Source organism: Chroicocephalus ridibundus, chromosome 2, assembly GCF_963924245.1.
Source record: "Chroicocephalus ridibundus chromosome 2, bChrRid1.1, whole genome shotgun sequence".
Taxonomy (NCBI): Eukaryota; Metazoa; Chordata; class Aves; order Charadriiformes; family Laridae; genus Chroicocephalus; species Chroicocephalus ridibundus.
Window position 1 is genome coordinate 117,558,365 of NC_086285.1, and position 18,804 is coordinate 117,577,168.

Genomic DNA, 18,804 nt, shown 5'->3' on the forward strand with positions numbered 1-18,804 from the left:
CCCCCTCCAGCTCCCTTGAACTCCAAATGAGGCCCAGCTGTCCTAATGGCCTCAGGCGGTGTTAGGAAATCAGCTGCCCAGTGCTGGCTCCCTGGCGCTGGTCTCCGGGGCTCCCAGCTTCCCTCGCCACAGCCCAGCAGGATCCCTGTCCGCCGCTCCTGGCTCTCTGCCCTCTGGTACCTCTGCCTGCCCCCCATCTTGCACAAACACATCCCCGACAAGCCTTCCTCCCGCTCTGCTTCCATGCTGCAGAGACCAGTGCTCGTACAAGTTCCTTTTCTTTACTTGGCGTTTCCAGTTACAATCTTGTTTTCTCTTGGCAAGCTAGAAATCTCCTCCGGTAATATTAACCAACCTTCTCAGGTAAATCCACGACAATCGCTATCCACAAACAAGTCTCTTTGTATAGATTCCAGGGAGGCAAATTAAATAGCCTTGGCTGGACAACATTTTTGCTGTGTGCATGCCATATTTTATTAATAGTTTCCCACCAAAATGAAAATGGTTCGCATAGGTTGTATACAACATATGGATTGTAGGAAATGTGGAGGATGAACAGACTTCAGGCAGATGATGTGCTGTGGGAACTGCAAATTTTCAGATGCTTAAAGATTGATTCATATTTATAATGCTATTTTAACTAAAGTCTTTTAATTTGAATACATTTCTGAAATCCTGCCTTAAGCACATTGTACCTGACATAAAATTCCATAGCACAGAAATGAAATTTCATAGTATGTAATTTAAAGATACAATAGTTCGTTGTGATTTCACTGGCGTTTATGGAAATACCATCACTGATCTCAGTAAAACCAAGATTTCAGTCACTTAGCTGTTTTTCATCAATTCTTTGTTCAAAGGCACCTGACAGGATTTAGCGTACTGCAAACTTAACCCTGCTTCAGCATAACTTTTTCCTCAACTCACTTCGTAGTTGTGTGTTTGCACACGCTCTCTGCCATTTCCAAATTTAATGAAAACTTACAGAGTGAAAAAGAGAATCTACTTGTCTGAAATGTTTTATTGCTGAAATACATGAATGTGTCACATTAAGAAATTGTGTTTATCTTTTATTGTTGGGGTTGGGAAATACTGTTACCCCAAAATTTATTAAAAGGGAGTCTAAGTCAAAGATGAGGAATTCTTTGCTTAAAGTTGTACGAAGTCTCTGCCTGACCAGGAAACTGAGCCTCTCTCTCAGTCTGGAGGTGAATAATTAAATAAGCTTCATGCCTATGTATTCCAGTAGTATAGTAATATTTAGCTCTTAGATATTTGTCTATACCAGCAGATCTCAAATGCTGCTATAAGCAGCTGTCACCATTATTTTCCTTTTACAGGTGGCCCCGAGGACCTTGAGCAACCCAGTGATAAAGCAGGAGTGGAATTGTAGGTTTTCTAAATGCCAACTTATCTTCTTGGCCAAGGTCTCTTCCTGGTCGTAGGGCTAGGTGACATCTAGTGAAGGGAGGTACAAAGATAACACTAAAAGGTTTTGTACTTTTCTATCTATTGATTTAACTGGGGAAAAGCTATCTCTGGTGAAATAAAATTCTATGAAAATGCAGTCTTGTATTCGGAATATTGGGAAGTGTTAGATTGCTGTTTCTTTGGAGCAAATGTCATATGATACAATGATCCAGCGAAGTGGAAAATTTCATGTTTCAGTGAGTCTCCCTCAGCATATTGGTAAAACCTTCCATGGCCATCCTGCTACGAAACGTGTATGTTTGAAAGTCTGTTTCCTAGTGCTGCGGGCACAAATGTAACAGGCTGTGGGCTGTATAATGTCACCCAAGGAGAAGTGATGATCTGTGGGACTGTGCTTGAGTATTTCATGAAGTTTCTAAATTTGTTATTGATATAAACTTAAGTGTTAGTTGTCAAAGCAGATATTTAAATGATTGTTATCACTATACTAGTATAAATCATAATTTAAAATAAAACCATTTCACAGCATTTGCTGTGTATGGTTTGTATGTTACTTATTTCTCTCTTTTTTTACTTACATCTTTTGTCGTAAGAGTAAGATTAGATCATTTGAGTTAAATGGATCAGACTGCATGTAAATCATAGTATTACATTGAAGACAAGAGGTGAAGACCTAAAAAGACAGAGAACTGACCTTCCGTGTAATTTCAGTTAATATTAGCAAGAACAAAAATTCAAGTTATCGGATGTCTCTATGTGTTATTTCTCTGCAAATGATGGCATACTGACAGGTAAAATCATGTAAATATACTCTTGGACAACTAGTGATGAAGCCAAATTTGATGTTTTTAATTTTCTGTGTGACGCACCCTTCTGCAGTCTACTCTGAAAATCCAAAAAAAGACAATAATAATGATTTTATCTACCATCCATTAAATTCTATGCCAGGCAGGTTCTTGAGGCTGTTGAGAGGCCTTGTATGCAGAAGACACAAAGCAGCGTGTTGGAAATGTGCTAAAAGCTGTTATTGAAACAAGAGGATACAGTCTCCCAGACTGAGAGAGAAATGTGAACACATAGTACTAGTTAGAAGTGTTATTTTCATAGCGTACTTTCTTACTAACTTTATATCACTGTCATGTTGGACTTTAATAAGACGTCAGTCTTCATTTGTAAATGGTCTGCATAAGTGCTTTCCCACCCCCTTATCAGCTGTTTTCTTTATGTTTTTAGATCATGGGGAATTCATATGCAGGGCAACTAAAATCTGCCCGTTTTGAAGAAGCTCTTCATAACTCTATAGAAGCTTCTCTGAGATGTAGCAGCGTTGTCCCACGGCCAATCTTCTCACAGCTGTACCTGGACCCTGACCAGCCTCCTTTCTTGCCGGAAGGTAACCATGAAAGTATGGCACATTTCAGTTGTTTTTTCTGTGTGAGAAAAGGGTGGGATATGTTTCATTAAAAAAACAGAAAGCCACATAGCAGTTCATTGTGTGACGTAAAATCTGAATCTTAGGTCTCATTAAGGAGAATGGCATGCTGGTTATCTTAAAAGGATATAGATGCAAGTACTGTTGAAAAGTTTATTTTATTTTTTATTCTTGCTCAGATGTGAAGCCAAAGGTAGAAGAGTTGGATAAAGAGTTAGTACATCGCTATTCACAAAATGGAAACCTGGACTTTTCTACCAGCCAGACTGTTAATGAAATGGAAGATGAAGAGGAGGATGAAGACATGTCAGATTCAAGTAGTCCACCAATCCCGTATTCACAAAAACCTGCCCCGGAAGGGTCTTGCACTACTGATGGTTGGTGTCTATTCTTTTACATGTGAGATCTTTACAACTAATTCTCAGCATAATGCATAGTCTCTAAAGTTAGAAACTCTTGAGCTAGGAAGCCTGGAAATATATTTACAGTCAAAGTCTTAAATCTGAGAAAATATGGATTAAGAGGACTTCCTGGACACAGGAACTGTGTCCAATGCTGGACTTCCCAGTTCAAGAAAGACAAGGAACTAGTGGAGGGAGTCCAGCAGAGGGCTATGAGGATGATCAGGGGACTGGTGCATCTCTCTTATGAGGAAAGGCTGAGACACCTGGGTCTGTTTAGCCTGGAGAAGACTGAGAGGGGATCTCATCAATGTTTATAAATATCTAAAGGGCAGCTGTCATGCAGATGGGGCCAGACCCTTTTCAGAGGTGCCCAGCAACACGACAAGGGGCAATGGGCACAAACTGGAACACAGGAAGTTCCATCTGAACATGAGGAAAAACTTCTTTACTTTGAGGGTGACAGAGCACTAGAACAGGCTGCCCAGAGAGGTTGTGAAGTCCCCTTCTCTGGAGATACTAAAAACCTGCCTGGACACAGTCCTGTGCAGGGTGCTGTAGGTGAACCTGCTTCAGCAAGGAGGTTGGACTAGATGATCTCCAAAGGTCCCTTCCAACCCCTACCATTCTGTGATAAAATATAATGTATTATTTCAAAGCAGGGTCTAAGACTCACTGTGGCACTCAGTTTCTGAGAGCCCCTTATTTTCTTTGGTCATCACTGGTTTACTGTCCTCAAAGAAGTTACTTAAGTCAGCATCAGTATGCCTGGTTCTCTGTCTGTCCCCCAGTTCTTCCCAGAAACATTGGCAAAACTGGATTTAGTTGCTTCCATGGGCAGAAGGAAGAGTTTGGAGAGAGAAAATGGAGACTTGGTGTTCCTTGTGCTGCCAAGGGGATAAGAGGGATGGTAATGAAAGCTTGTCTATTTTGTCTTCTCCACCTGCCTGCTGGCCATTGCTAGTTTATCCTGAGCTGTGCTAATTGTTGTTCAAGACAAGTAAATTTTTGACAGTACTATTTTTGTTTGGTTTTAAATATGTTAGAGAAAGGGTCAGATCATTATGTTTACATCTCTTGGACCAACTAAAATCAATGTAGTTGGTTCCCCTAATCCCATAATTGTGCTGTTCTGAAGATTTAACTTCGTAAAGAAAGAAGATCTGTTCATCTTTATTAGATATGCTTATCTTAAAAACACCTCCCCTCCAAACCCTTGAAAACGAACAACCCTTCCCACCAGGTCCAAGACCCCTTCTTGACATTTTATTCAATATCTTCCTGAATTATGGGTTTCCTCATGTAGAGGTCATAAAAAGTTGTGATTTATAGAATGCTTTGTACCCTACTGTGTGTGGTTATATGTCATGATAGAGGTAAGCACTAGTGACTGGTAATCCTTCGACATTTGGTGGGGGTACGGATGGTAATTGGTGGCAAATGTTTACATTTTTGCTTTTATCCCTTCTGAATGCAGCTCACATGAGCATGTTTACCCTCTGTAACAAGGTACCACTCGTTCCCTGTAACACAAAGAATAGAAAGGCTGGCTGCTATGGAAAGTGGGGGAATATTGTTGGGAGAATTCGTTATTCACACAGAAGTGTGTTTGCTGTCCTTTGGAGGCTTGTAAATTGGTAGGAGGAGAGAAGAAGAAAGTACGAAATTATGTACTTCTAGGAAGGTATTCTTAGTTGAGGACAAGTATCAATAAAGGCTGCAAAATCTGTGGAAAGCAGTAGTTCTGATCACTTCTGTTAAAGAAATGTAAAAAAAAAACTGGGCAGGATGCAGAAGAGAACCAACAGGATGGTTAAGAGGAAGGAGTTCTATCTAACAAGGCTGTTTGCCTGCCAGGACGAAAGCTGAGATAGCATATGCTTACACCTTCAAAATATAATAAGGATAAACACTAAGGAGGGAGAAGAGCCAGTCATGCCAAGGTCCTGCGGGAGCGTAATGAATGCATAAAATGATTGTAAATGCATTCAGGTTAAAGGTTTAGGGTTCTTTAGCTATTGGTAATGTGGTTCTGGACCAGCCTGCTGGTAGCAGGAGTAGGGCTCAAAATTTTACCTGGCTCCAAAGCCACCATTCATTCGGTTGTGAAAGAACTTTTTATATGACATCAAGAGATCTTACTCAGTCTTACTCACGCGTTTGGGTGATCCCTGGTTGTGCTTGCATGCGCAGACAAAAATGTTAGTTGTGAGTTCCCAGATAAAGGCCCGTGTCTTTGCTTGAGAGGTGACCTTTCATCCGCGTGCAGGCTGCTCCATGTTCTCCTGTGCCTTTGCTCCCTCTGCTCAGCGTTGCTTCATAAGGCTGCCCTGCCTGACGTGGCACTGCAAGGACATGCTTAGCTGTGAAGCACTCACTGCCACGCAGACCTCTGTGCTGTGGCTGCGTATTGCATGTCACAAGGTTATGCCTAGTTATGCTATAGTTTCATAGTATACGTAACTATATGCTCATGTATATATGTAATATTATTTTTAGTATGTCCTGGAAAAAGATGACCTACCAGGGTAGTTCTGTGTTTTGGTTTTTATCTAGATGATCAGAGCACCCTAGAAGAAAGTTTCCTGTGTTACATCCGCAGAATTTTAGGCTTGTTCCTTCCTTCTTGTCAAGCTTACCATTCTGAATTTACAAAATCTGTCTCGCTCTTCAATGCTGTTCTCAAGGAGCTGATTTAAGAGAAGAATATTTTTGTATCTGGAAGAGGAAAGGAGAATACTTTTTTTTTAAATACTGCTAATACTCTGTTAGGATAGTTTTACATAAGTGTTTAAAACACCCAGGTTCCCAAACATTCACGTTGCAGACGGTGTCTCAGCAAGATATTAATCTGATAGCTCATCTTTCATCTCATGAATATGCCCTTCCAGAGATGTAAGAGAGGATTGCTGCCATTGTTTACATCCCTTATCTTAGTTATTTAATTACAAAGATAAATAACATTAGGAAAATCTTAAAGGATACTGATAGACTAATTGAAGTCACTGTAATTGTTTGGAGGCTTTAAGCTAAGCATGTATTTAATTGCTTATCCAAGAGCAAAATATTGGTACTACAACCTGCAGTTCATAGCTCCGCTTGCTGTAAATCCTGCCTCCCACCTCTTAGCACAGATGGGGTGAAACTTTTTTCCTTTTTCAGGTATTTGTGTTGTTTGCTGTTCCTGAATTCAGAGTTTATGCCATAACCATTGTATTATTTTCTGTGGTGCCTTGTTCTTTCAGGCAGATGGCACAGTTGTCAGTCACGTGGATGCAGAAAGTAGATCTTAATGCCTTTATTCATCACTTAACAAAAATAAGTGCCTCACAAGTGACAGTTTTTTGATGTTCCTTCTCAGATGGCACTAATATTAAATTCCTTAACTCTTCTGTTAGCCCATTGCAAAGAGCAGCTCTATTTGCCATTGGTCCTTACTATTAGTCACAAAAGTAAAGATTTTGTAATCGAGAAGAATAATGGTATTTGGGAGATTCACTTATTTTCTGGGGCTTTTTTTTCTGCTCAGCACAAACTTTTATAACTAACTAATACCTTCCATGAAAAGAAGGCTTCAAGAAAAATACCTCTTCATTTTCATACAGGTACCTCAAATAAGCAACAAAATAATACAAGAAGCTGTTCTGAACCACTTGTTTGCTGTAGCTTTGACACAGGCTGTTTCTAATTTGTGGAGTAGCATTTTATGCAAGCTGTGGCAAACACAATAGTAGCACCTTTCTTTTGTTAGTAAATCCTCAATTTACCTGGTGCTTAAAGAAGGGCCAAGGTAGTTTCAGAGGCAATTAGGTAAGCAGGTACTTAACACCTGATCAGTTACTGTGAAGTTACAATAGCAAGTGACAGTGACCAGTAATTCATATGCAATTTTTGGAAGCTAATTCCTTATGCAAATACCCCATTTATTGCAGTACAACAAGGGGCCAGTAACCCACATTGAAACTGCTTCTTGTTACTGGTGGGGAAAGGGAAAATATATACAAATTTCATTTTTAAGAAGATTCCAGCACTTCTAGGTGTCGGCAGTTGCGAGGATACATTTTCCTTTTCAGGAAGATGAGACTGGATTAATTTAAATGAAGTGATGTTGGAGAATGCAAATGTGCTTCTCAGATGTAAAAACTAATGGGTTTTCTTTCAAAGAATTGCAGATAATGTCTGTAAAAGCTATTCATTATTCTTTTTTGTGATTGCTTTTGGTATTTGCAAATCTCTAATCCGAATATAAATGCCTGTTCTTTATTTAAAACAAAGCTGAGATCCTTTGGGAAGATGATTTTTTTTAATGGAACAGCTCAGCTGTGGGCTTTTTATAATTAGACATTGATAAACAATTTTGTAAAGAGAAGCTGGTCTGTTTTAGTGGCTCATGGTTTTTTACCTTTTCATACTTAGATGTCACGCAGGTAAGTGTGACACTGAAGGGCCATTCTTTTTTCTTAGGAGTTGTATGTGTTAGTGCTGCTTGACATACAATGGAGTTTGCACCTGAATTTCTAAATGAATAGCTATGAAATGTAAATGGATTTTGCATGTTCCAAATCTTAAACATAGGCAGCACAAGTTCTGCTTGTACAGAGATGTCATGTTTTGTCTTTCCTAATGTGGAAGTTGTTCTCTTACACAGATAATTAAATATCAATGCAAAAATCACGCAAAACAGGAAAAAAAAAAGTTTGGCGTCTCTGTGTTGCTTGCTAACTAGAAAAAGACGATGTAGTGAGAAGCGGGTTAATCCCTCCTTCGTCTACCCTTGCTTCCAAATTAGTGTTTCTTGCGTGGAATTTTCTCATTCAGTTTAAAAAAGCAGCAGGAATTAAAAACCAGAAGGGTTGCAGCCCCAGAAGCCAGGGGAAAGACGGATAATGAAGGGCTCTTGAGTATACCATCTGCTTGTCTTTGAAGGAAAATTCAAGACTTCTACCGCACAGAAGTAGATTTGCATTCTCTCTGTATCTCCTGGTCAAAGTGATCCCCAGCTTTACGTGACGAAACTCTGCAGCTTGTTACAAGAGAAGAGCCCCCAGAGGCTCTGTATGTGTTGCCCCCCCTCTTGCTGCTCGACTGTTAGGAAGGATCCCTTTCCCCTCCGCAGAAGGGGAGCCAGAGGAAACTGCTTTTAGTGTCAGCCCTGTTACTTGTCTCGTTCCCTCAGAAAGTGAGGTTTCGGCAGTTGCCTGTGAGCTCTGCTGCCTGTCTGTCAGGAAGCTGGTAGCTTTGGTATCCTAAGGTACGTAAGTATCCTAAAGGTACTGAATTCCAGCAAGATTTGTGAAGTTCAGGAGCTGGTTGGGTGGCATCGGTGTCCCAAAACTAGTGTCCCCTGGGGCAGAAAAGTAATTATAGCTCTCCTCTTACACAGCCTGAACATTACAGAGGCACTTGCTGGCCAGCCAGTCTACACATACATACCTCTGATCCGGAGGATCGCCAACCAAAGCAGAGGAGATTGTGCAAGGAGGAAGGAGGACATGGAAGGGTTCTGAGAGCACTTTGGGTGGAGTAAGAGAAGATACAGAGGGTAAATCTTAGGTATTGTTTACAGATTAGGCAGGATGCAGCATTTCTACATATCCTAAATGGTGGGAAATATTAAATATATTCAGATCAATAGTCTCTCAGGTAAGAGGCTGCTGTTGCCTGTGATAGCAGACTGAGATCCATCAGTTTGTTTCAATGGGTACTGCTAAGATGTTACTGAGTAATGCTTATAAACTTGTTGAGATGTTGTGATGGGTTTCTTAGGATTTCCCTACACCTTCTCCCCTGGGGACTCGTGCAGAATGGTGATGTGTGCAGTTCCTCGAAGTGTAGCTGAAGTTGGTTTGCCCCTGTCCTGGATGATAGCAGAGTCTTTCCTTCCGTCTCAGGTGTTGTGGACTGCTGGAGCTTTTGCTTCACCTCACTGGGACATCAAAACCCTCAAGCATCCAAAGAAGTTCTAAGTTTCTCATGTGATATTCAGCCTTCTCAATGCTGTGTGCTCTTTCTGAAAGCAAGTCTATATTGAAACATAACTGTTAACAACATTGGCAACCAAAATCCTGCTTTCTTTGGTGTCCTAGTATTGCTGTTGCTAGTAATTAATTCTAAAGCTTCTTTTTAGTCACTGTTTGGGCTTCTGGGCGTTTCCTGAAAATTTTTAGGTAGAAACCAGGCTAAAGAGTAATTGTGTAAAAGCATAGGTTTAAATCTGTCTCGAAATGTTGCTGCACTTGCTGTGTCGTAATCCTTATCTACAGATTTCCTGTTTACCCACATTGTCAGTGGTGGGTGATTTTTCTATTTTAAATCTAGATGTAGGATGGTATTTTCTAAGCATGTCAGCTACTCAGATTTCACTGAATGCCTAAATATTTAAGGCCAGTTTTGAAAATTTGGGACATACTACCCAAATGGCATAAACATTTAAATAAGCAAATTCTATTTTGAATGTAAGGGAGTTTTGTTGCTATATTTATCTGCAACTGTTTCTTTCTAAATTACATTGAAAAAGGTCTAGATAATACTTAGCCTGGTACCTAGCTTTCCATTTGATTAGGATCTATATGTTTCTAAGGAGTACACCTTAAAAAGAGTTTAACATACTAAAATCAAATTGCATCTAATCAGAAAAGAATAAATTTTGCTTTAAATATGCAGTTTTAATGGTTTTCCTCTAAAATGTAGGGGACTTCTTATTGGGAAATTATCATTAAAATCCGTTGATTTGTAAATAAAAACTTTAGGTACTCATTTTAATTCATTGGCTGGAAGACGGTATGTGAGGGGTGAATCCAAGCTAGCTTTCAGCTCGAGTGAGCTGCTGGTGGAACTGAGCTGATTGAATTACTGAAGAAACTATTCAGCCAAGAACTGGTTCCACAGATTGTGGGTGTAGGCACAAGACTGAACCTGCATCGGGCCATGTTTTCAGCACGCAGCTGCTTGCCAGGAAGTTCGTGCTAGCTGCCTCCGTGCATTCCACTTTGCGCATGCTCTTTGTCTGGTACAGTTCTGAGATAAAAACAAAACCATAAGTTTGCAACCACTTTTGCTGAAGTTTTAAACTATGGGTTTTAGCACAATAGGTGAGAGTGCAGACACGTATTAATAATGGTTGAGGTAGCTCTTGGTTAAGCTGCGATCACGTTGTGTTTCCAGGTGCTTAGTCAGTGCCTTTCTCCAGTGGTTTGATTCCCTCCCCCCACCCCTGCTTACAATTTCTGTAGCAACTATGGACTACTTGAATATTTTTAATTAAGTGTAAGTAATATACATTAGTAGCTGAAGTCTTAACAATTATTACAGTAATTTCAAATTTATTTTGATATGTTTGTGTTTAACACTAATGTTGATTATTGTGATTATGATTGTCTTTGTTTTGAAATATTGATTCATGCAGATGCATGCATGTGTCGTCTCTGTTGTGGTATTTCTGTGGTTGGAGTGAAAGAGAGATGGTCCATGGACAAATGTGTGATGTCATTGGACATCCTGAAATAGGGGGGATGTCTGCCAGCTGCTCCTGGGGGAGGGCTGAGGCCGGACTGTAGCACTGATCTTGCAGCTGGAGAAGTGAGAATTGGAGGGGAACACAACATAAGAGTCTGCTTCTTCATAAAATTTGGTAGTTCTTTCATTGACTTCTGCCTAAAGGAAATCAGAACGCCCAGTGTGATCGTACCCTTTCCTGTGGAGGAAGCCACATGACTGTTGCTTTCTCTTACACCTGTCATTTCCTTGCTTGAAAGTAGAATTTACTCAATAACAACAATATGAGGGAGATGTACAGAAAAGTGATATAGATCCCTGTAAGTCCAGTGTTGAAGCAGATGAGAGTCCTTGAATGTTATTGTTAATGTACTTAGTCTAACTTTGAAGTTGGCTTTGGTTTGATGAAAAGATTGGACCATCTGGACTTCCAGAGGTCCTGTAATTGCTCTACGCTCTCCCATCCAGCCTTCCGAAAATCCCCACCGTGGCTGATTGGTGGGTGGCTGACAAGCTCACCCCGAGTCCTGAGCTCCCAAGGGCCCTGTTGCGGTGCCCGGCCACAGCTCTGGGCTGCCCTGCCGGGCTTTTTTGTGTGTCCCAGCCTGCCACCTGCTCACTGCAGGACATGGAACAGCAGAAGCTTGCTCCAGTTCCCAGTTTTGCCTTCTGTTGCTGGCTTTAGCCCTACATTGACCAGTAGCACAAGAACCAACGTTATGTTATTTTGTGTACAACTGTGTGTTTGGGTGGGGAAAAAAACTAATTGGAGAATTGAAGTCATGCAGCCCATTGAAACTTCAAGAGACTCAATTGGAGACTTACAGAAAACATACTGGACATCTCTAAAACTAGTGAATTAATCTTTTGCTTGCTGGAATTCCTAAAATGTATAGACGAATTAAAAATTAGGTTTTTAAAATATTTTTCTTTTAGTAGTCAGTACTGGACTTCAGGCATCAATTTTTATCATTCCTTTCTATTACTTAGTGATGTTTATGTACCAGTACCAGCCTGTTGCAAGAAACAAAACCAAAATTGGTTATCTTGAAAAGACTGTAAACTAAAATTTAGCAAAGAAAAATATATTCTTTTGGATGGTTTAAGAGCTGTTTTCTGTTATAAAATCACAAACTTTCCTTCTTATTTTAAATGTGGTGTTTTTTTAAATTGAGTTTCTGAGCCATTTGATGTCTAGTCTTTAGAGACTTATGTCTGTTCTCTGCCTGAATGTGTTCAGGATCTCTTTAAAATAACGATTCTCTATTGTCTCTGAAACCTTGAGCTAGTGGATCTGATGAGATGCTATCTCCATTTCCTCTATTTCCCTTGAAAGGGATATATTTAAAAACCCCAGTTACAGCACCAAGTTATGAAGCCCAATTTGCTTTTGGAACTGATTAAAAAGAAGAAAATTAAATGAAATCTTTTGAAGATTTATCATTTGTTTTGGTTTGTGTTTTAGGTTTTTGTCAAGCAGGCAAAGATTTACGGTTAGTATCTCTGTGCATGGAGCAAATCGATATCCCAGCAGGCTTCCTGTTAGTAGGAGCCAAATCTCCCAACCTTCCTGAGCACATTCTAGTCTGCGCTGTGGACAAGCGGTTTTTGCCAGATGATCATGGAAAAAATGCACTTTTAGGTAAGAGATTTTTTTTTTCTTCATACCATAATAATTCAGAACAAAAAGGTCAGTTCAAAATTATCTGAAGTCTTTTCAACTAATAATCCTCTATTAGAAGTATGCTGAGGAGAGGCTTGTTTTTATTAAATTAAACCCGTAGCTGAACCTACCTTAAAAGCCCATTTTAAAACAAGTCCCTGATTCCACAATTAACCACAATCAAAGCCTGGTGATTTCTGTGTGGGCAGAAGTCAATTGCAGCCCTGGCATTCTAAATCTGAACTATCCACATACTCTCTATCTCTGCAGATGGTTACATTTTCATTTAAGAGGAAATATGCTCATGCAACTGTAGAAGACAAGCTATCTATTTTCTGTCAATTAAGGGACAAATTCTGCCCTTGGCTCCACCAGCAACATTGTTCTCAATAGGAGCTCTGAGGGCAGTTTGGGTCTCAAAATCTAATACACAGGGAAAAAAAAAAAACATTTACGTCATAATTGGTTACATTTATGAGCTTTAAAATTTTAATACAAGAATGCTTCTTGGTGATTGAAACAGACGTATGTGCACCTAGATTTCCGGCCTGCCTCACAACTGGTACACATTTTAACAGGCCAGTAAAAGTCATTTAATGTATCTTGTCTCCTGTAGCCTATTTTGAATTTGCTCTCTCATTTCTCCCTCCAGTCATTGTGCTGCCTAGAATATATTCAGAAAGATCTTTCAACAGGGAAGAAATTACAGTAAAACATAAATACCCTGATTTAACCACACTGCTCAAATCCTGGTCCCGACCAGCAATATTTTACATAACTATTGAAAACATCTCCTTTTTGTACTTACATGCTTTAACGTTATTTTTCCCTAAAACCCATTTAAATATGCTACTACACACTGTAAACCTTTGGACCTAAGGCAGAAAACGCACTGGCCTGAGTTAGATGGGAACTGTGGTATGATGTGCCCTTGCTGGGTCTGGTTGGGGACGTGGGATCCCGGTGTACTCTGGCGTATACTGCCATCCTCAAAGGAGCTGCTCCCTCGCTGGGCAGGGGAAGTGTCAAGAGTTGATCAATAAGACCTCTCTGACAGAGAGACAGATGGTGTTTAGTAACGTTAAGTGTGGTGCTACTTGTCTTTGTTGGTAAGCCTTCCTCTCCCCACCCCCCAGCTTTGTATCCGTCTATCATCTCTGATATCATTTGATAATGAGCCCAGTGACTCACAACTCTGCTCTGGCATTGCTGATGTTACATATTTAAATGCCTCTAGGCCTGTGTAACTGGTATCTATGAGTAAAGAATTGACTCTGTAGCTCTGTAAGACCCTGATGGCTGTTTCTGACAACTGTGGAGATGCACCAATAGTTCCTATGGGTTGCAAGGGAGAACGGAAGGACTGATTCAGTCGCAGGAGAAACGGGATGGACAAATGTACTTGGCATCCTCAGCAACATGATGGTAAAAGATGATAATGAGGCACAGTATAGGCTAAAGACAGTGGCCTAATTAATAAGAGTTTTATGGAAAATGCATTTTGTCAGAAAGACTGGGTATCTTTTTTGTAAAACTATGAATTTGGCTGACAGGTGAGTGTAGGAACCAGTGTTCTCCGAGGTGCTTAGCATTGTGGAAGATAATGATAGTAAGGAGGATGAGAAATTGGTTTTGTTACAGATCTCGAGCTGATTAGTAAATGGAAAAAAAAACAAAATAAAGCATTTCTATTAGGTACTCATCAATCCAGCAATATTATAAATCCTTATTGATGTTCCAGAAAGAATAGAAAGTATTTTTTCATTAAGGGTTGAAAGTGATTCAGACATGAGTGGAATGGCAAATAAGCCTGAGGAGTTTAATTGTTCAGCATTAGACAACAGAGGGCTTATTCAAATCAGGACTTGAAGGCAGGCCCATTTCAGAACATGCCCTGTACTTTGTTGTAGGAGATGTTAGACCACTGCCATCTGTGTGCCAACATTGCCATTAATACAGTTGTGAATGGGGCTGGAAATAAGGGTGTGTATAATCCTGTCTGGACCCTTTTCTACAGACCTTGAATCAAAATTTCATCCCCTTCTGTGAAACCGTGTTAGAATCATTGCAGAAAAGCAGTCTTCTGCTATTATTCCTAAATATGTTACTTTCATTACAGGTTGTAGATTTTTATAAAACTTCTGCAGCACTCCTAACTTTTGCCATGAAAATCTTGACATTAAATGATTGCTTTTAAGACCTTAATAAGCTGTAAGGTTGAGCTTACCTGGCAAGTGCCTTGTTTAAGGAGTCTCAGAGAAAATTCACTAGATATTAGGGTTAATTTTAGCCATATGAAGTTGTAATGGCTACTAGAGGTTAGCCACTGTTCTGAGAGAGGGAAGCATGCAGCTTGGATTCCATGTGTTTTACTGTAGAAATGTGGAAGTAAAATAGGAAACCTCATAGAAATATCCTAGCCTGGCATCATAGCTTCCCCCCGCCAAGTAGTTGTTCCTCTCTGCGCTATGTAGAGTGGAAAATTGGTGGTAGGATTTTGGCATAAGTTAATATGACCTAGAAAGATGGAAGAGTTTCAGAAAAGCTAAGACTAAAATCTGCCTGTGTTTGCTTCCGGACACACGTGCGGTGAGCAGGCATCCACAGTAGTTATCTGGCTGGAGGCCTCCAGTCGCTCTGAATGTGATGTGCAGGGAGGTTAAAATGGCCTTATTCCTTGCAGATGGCACAAGTCTTTTAATCTGTTTGTATACCTTCTGCTTCATTCTTCCAGGATTTTCTGGGAATTGTATAGGTTGTGGAGAAAGAGGATTTCGATACTTCACAGAGTTTTCCAATCATATCAACCTGAAATTAACCACTCAGCCAAAGAAGCAGAAGCACTTAAAGTACTACCTAGTAAGAAGCTCCCAAGGTGTGCTGTCAAAGGGACCCCTTATTTGCTGGAAAGGTAATTAAGGTGCCCGTTCATTTAAGTGTTTGGGGTTTTTTTTTTTATATTAGTGTGATGTTGAATGTGAAACTGAAAGTTGCTGTTGAAAATATGTGCATTCAAAAGTAACTGTAGAAGATTAATTTCTTTACTGCTTGAAGGAAAAATTCCCACTGATTTCAGTGAAGTCTGGATTTTACCGAAGAGGTTTATTTAAGTCCTAATAGTAACCGTGCAATTGTAAATGGTCTTCCTCCATCTCCCTATGCTTTCAGTGTGGGCCCTAAATCTACCTTTCTTGGGCTGTGCAGCCATCTTGGTAGAAGAAATAAAGTTGCTCAGTCTGCTGATTCTTTCCTGTGCCTGAAGCAAGGTGACTCACAGCCAGGGCTCCAACATTGGCCTTTCCACTGATATTCATCTTAGCGGGTGCAATTCAGTCTGTCTAATGCCTGAGGACAGCTAGCATGCCATAAGATTAAGAAAGCTCAGGTCACTCATTTCAGGGAAAGAGGAGAAATCTTGCATATTCTTGCCATTTATGGTGTGTTTTGCACTTGGGCTTACCCTCTACCGGAGCAGCCTGTGCAATATTCTTATGCGCTAAAGAGATGATATTTGTGACCCCAAGGCAAGGTAGCCGTGGGGTCTGTTTCTGGAGGATGCAGGTTTTTGTAGCTAGAGCCATGCAAAGACTCAGGGAGAGAATCGTTTACCTACTCACTGTCTACTAAGTTGGTATATATGCAGACTGCTTGTCTTCCTCAGCTGTAGTTTCACTCAGTAAAAACAGAGTTCGATCTGGTGCCTGTTACCAAAGAGGATGATATGAGGAGGGAAGATCCACAGGAGGACTGACACACATCTGAAGAGTCACATCCTCATGTGAATGGCAGCATGACACCAGAAAGAGATGGTTATCACCGAGCTGTATGAGTGATGATAGTATTGTATCAGCTAGTGGTTCAAAGGGATCCCGGCTTCAGCTGCTTTTCTCAGTTACGAGCTTTAGAGCGGATGCATTTTTCAGCAGCATTTTTCACAAAAACTATGGAAAAATTTAATTTGGTAGTCTCTCTTTGAAGTTCCAAATACAGAAAAAGGAAACCTTATTTTAATTTTGGAATCCGTTCTTGGAAACCCCTCCCTGATGCTCATGCCGTTGGGATTTGTGTGTGTCCTGGTAAATGCTGTCAGGGGTAATGCACATGAAAAACTAAAATGTTCTTCTAGTTACAAATGTAAAGATGTAGAAGAGGCAAATACTTTGGTTATATGCTGATTACAAGTGTTTTGAGCACCGATGAAAGTTTAGAAAATCGCCCAAGAATTGACCTCATGGCCATTATTTTGATAGGCTCTATCCCCATGTTGCTACCATCCATCTGGTAACCCTTCACTCTTTACTTACATTAGAGGTCTAATTAAAAGAAGAGAAATGGTCTTAAACACCCCCTTCTCTTCAAACAAAATCTGATCAGATCTCAGTTTAAAAAATGGATTAATGTGCGATTTTTAAGGTGACTTTCTCCTCCCTTAACTCAGTTTTCATCCAGACAGACACTCACAGTGCTGAGATCTCCCGGAAGATTTTGTGGAGGCATACTAAGAATTTGGGTTTCAGCACAATTTCCCCTTTTAGAGGGCAACATATGACGGTTTGTATAAAGGTTGTACCACAGAAGTCACTGAGTGTTTCCCGGGATATGCCCAATACCTTCAAATCTCTTGGAAGCTGTGAACTGAGGGCTCTTGCCGTTTTGCAGCATCTGTTCTGTATTTGCCTGGCCCTCTGAGTGGTCCCCGGGGAGGTTTTCTTAATTAGAAGACAAAGTTGACTAAACTGCGAGAGCTGTGTTTTTGTTGAATGCTGCCATTTGCCACTGTTTGTTGTACGTGCTGTATGTATGCTTTTAACATTTTGTCACCTTTCGCCGCCATGTTGCTGAACTTTCGCTACTGGAAGGCAGGCCTTGTTAATATGTACTGTAGCTGCTTCGTTTGCAGAATGTAGAAGCAGGCAATCATCTGCTGCTAGCCTCTCTGCTAAACCAAATTCTTCGGTGTCACCGTCCACGACCCCAGAGGGTGGATCAGCTAATGGATACAAATCAGGGTTCACTCAGACAGGTAGGAGCTGAAAGTGCTATAAAGATAACCATTGGGGGTGGTAAGTTATCTCAGATATTGGTAGTTCAGGGATGCCGTAAACAACTGGGTATTTACCTCAAGCCGTATATAGATTACAGCAGGGAGGATACCTTTCAAAATTTGCTTTGTGAAAGATTAAGACCCAGGTGAGGCTGAAGGTTAGCTTTAGTCCTCATAGGAAAAGCATTAAAAGATCTTTTGATTCATTTGTTTGATTCTGTGTCTCCCTGTGTTCATTTAATTTTTTGTGTATCTCAAAAAAGTTGAATTACACATTTATAGGGAGGTGTTTACCTAGTATATAGACTAGGTTATTTGTCTTGAAAAGGAAAATAATCTCCTTTTGGGGTTAGGGGGGCAGCTTTTATTTATTTGCTTGCTTGCTTATTTATTTATTTCAATTTTACTTCACACAAGGGTGTGCTTAGAATAGCAATTTCCCCATACACATACAGTGGTTTTGTGTTATGTGAGGTAGCACGTGTCTCTTAACTGTTCTAGAAAGCTATTAATGACATACTTAAACAAGGAGAAAATATAAAATTCAAATGGACATTGGCTGACAAAGAAGGAGCATCTTAATTTCATTTATTTATTGCAAATAGCTAGGGTGCTTTTCTTTGGGCTTTTTTTCTCATTGCTTTACTGTACCTTCATCTATGCTGTTATATGTTTTTGTGTCTGTTTGTGCTATTTCTTGAAAAACTGAAAACAGGAGAAAACTTTCTATTAATTGTTGTAATTGGTCGATATGTATGTACCAGAACACATATTTTTGTAGAGGGGTATGAAATGCCCATGAAAACCCAAGATTGTTAAAATACTTCTTCCACTTACAAAGTATGTTAAAAAGGAATAACAAAAGCTGAACATATGCATTCATATGAAATTGTAATCACAGATCAGTATGTCCGGGGACACTTTCCCCAGGTGGTCACCCTTTGTCTCTGCTTAGGAAGCTGTATGCTTTAGGCTTTGGTGAAAATGAAATCAGAGTGTTCTTTAAACATCTGCATTTCATTGCATGATCCCTTGGCTTCCAGATCCTGGCATGAGAACTGTGCAGATGCATGAGAACCTATTTATTTGAAACAACAAGTGATCCAATATTTGCACAGCTTTGTCTTCTATTGTACCTGTCAAGTTAATAGATACACCTTTTATATACTGCTTTCTCCTTATCACTGACTGTGGCTTTCAGTCTGCTTGGTGTTTCTGTGTGTCACTGTTTGTACTCTTAGGTCACGGTTGTCAAAACCTTTTCATCTCCTTCTGCTGTTATCTTCTAGTGAAGATAATGCCACATGCATACATATGAATCCCCTGTGACCGGGAGAAC

General features: G+C 40.1%; 1 protein-coding gene across 6 annotated transcripts in view; it reads left to right on the forward strand.

Moving 5' to 3' along the window:
* Positions 1 to 18,804, forward strand: part of GREB1L (GREB1 like retinoic acid receptor coactivator) — a 142,116-nt gene that overhangs the window by 74,784 nt on the left and 48,528 nt on the right. For 2 of the 6 annotated variants that reach the window (XM_063326680.1, XM_063326681.1), the window contains exons 3-7: positions 2,665 to 2,824; positions 3,043 to 3,240; positions 12,224 to 12,400; positions 15,156 to 15,332; positions 17,322 to 17,444. In XM_063326680.1, the coding sequence (XP_063182750.1) occupies positions 2,668 to 2,824; positions 3,043 to 3,240; positions 12,224 to 12,400; positions 15,156 to 15,332; positions 17,322 to 17,444 (832 nt within the window). In that variant the 5' untranslated portion in view covers positions 2,665 to 2,667. Of the gene's footprint in view, positions 1 to 2,664; positions 2,837 to 3,042; positions 3,241 to 12,223; positions 12,401 to 15,155; positions 15,333 to 17,306; positions 17,445 to 18,804 lie in introns of all 6 variants that reach the window. The other 4 variants (XM_063326679.1, XM_063326678.1, XM_063326677.1 and 1 more) reach the window with 4 other exon arrangements.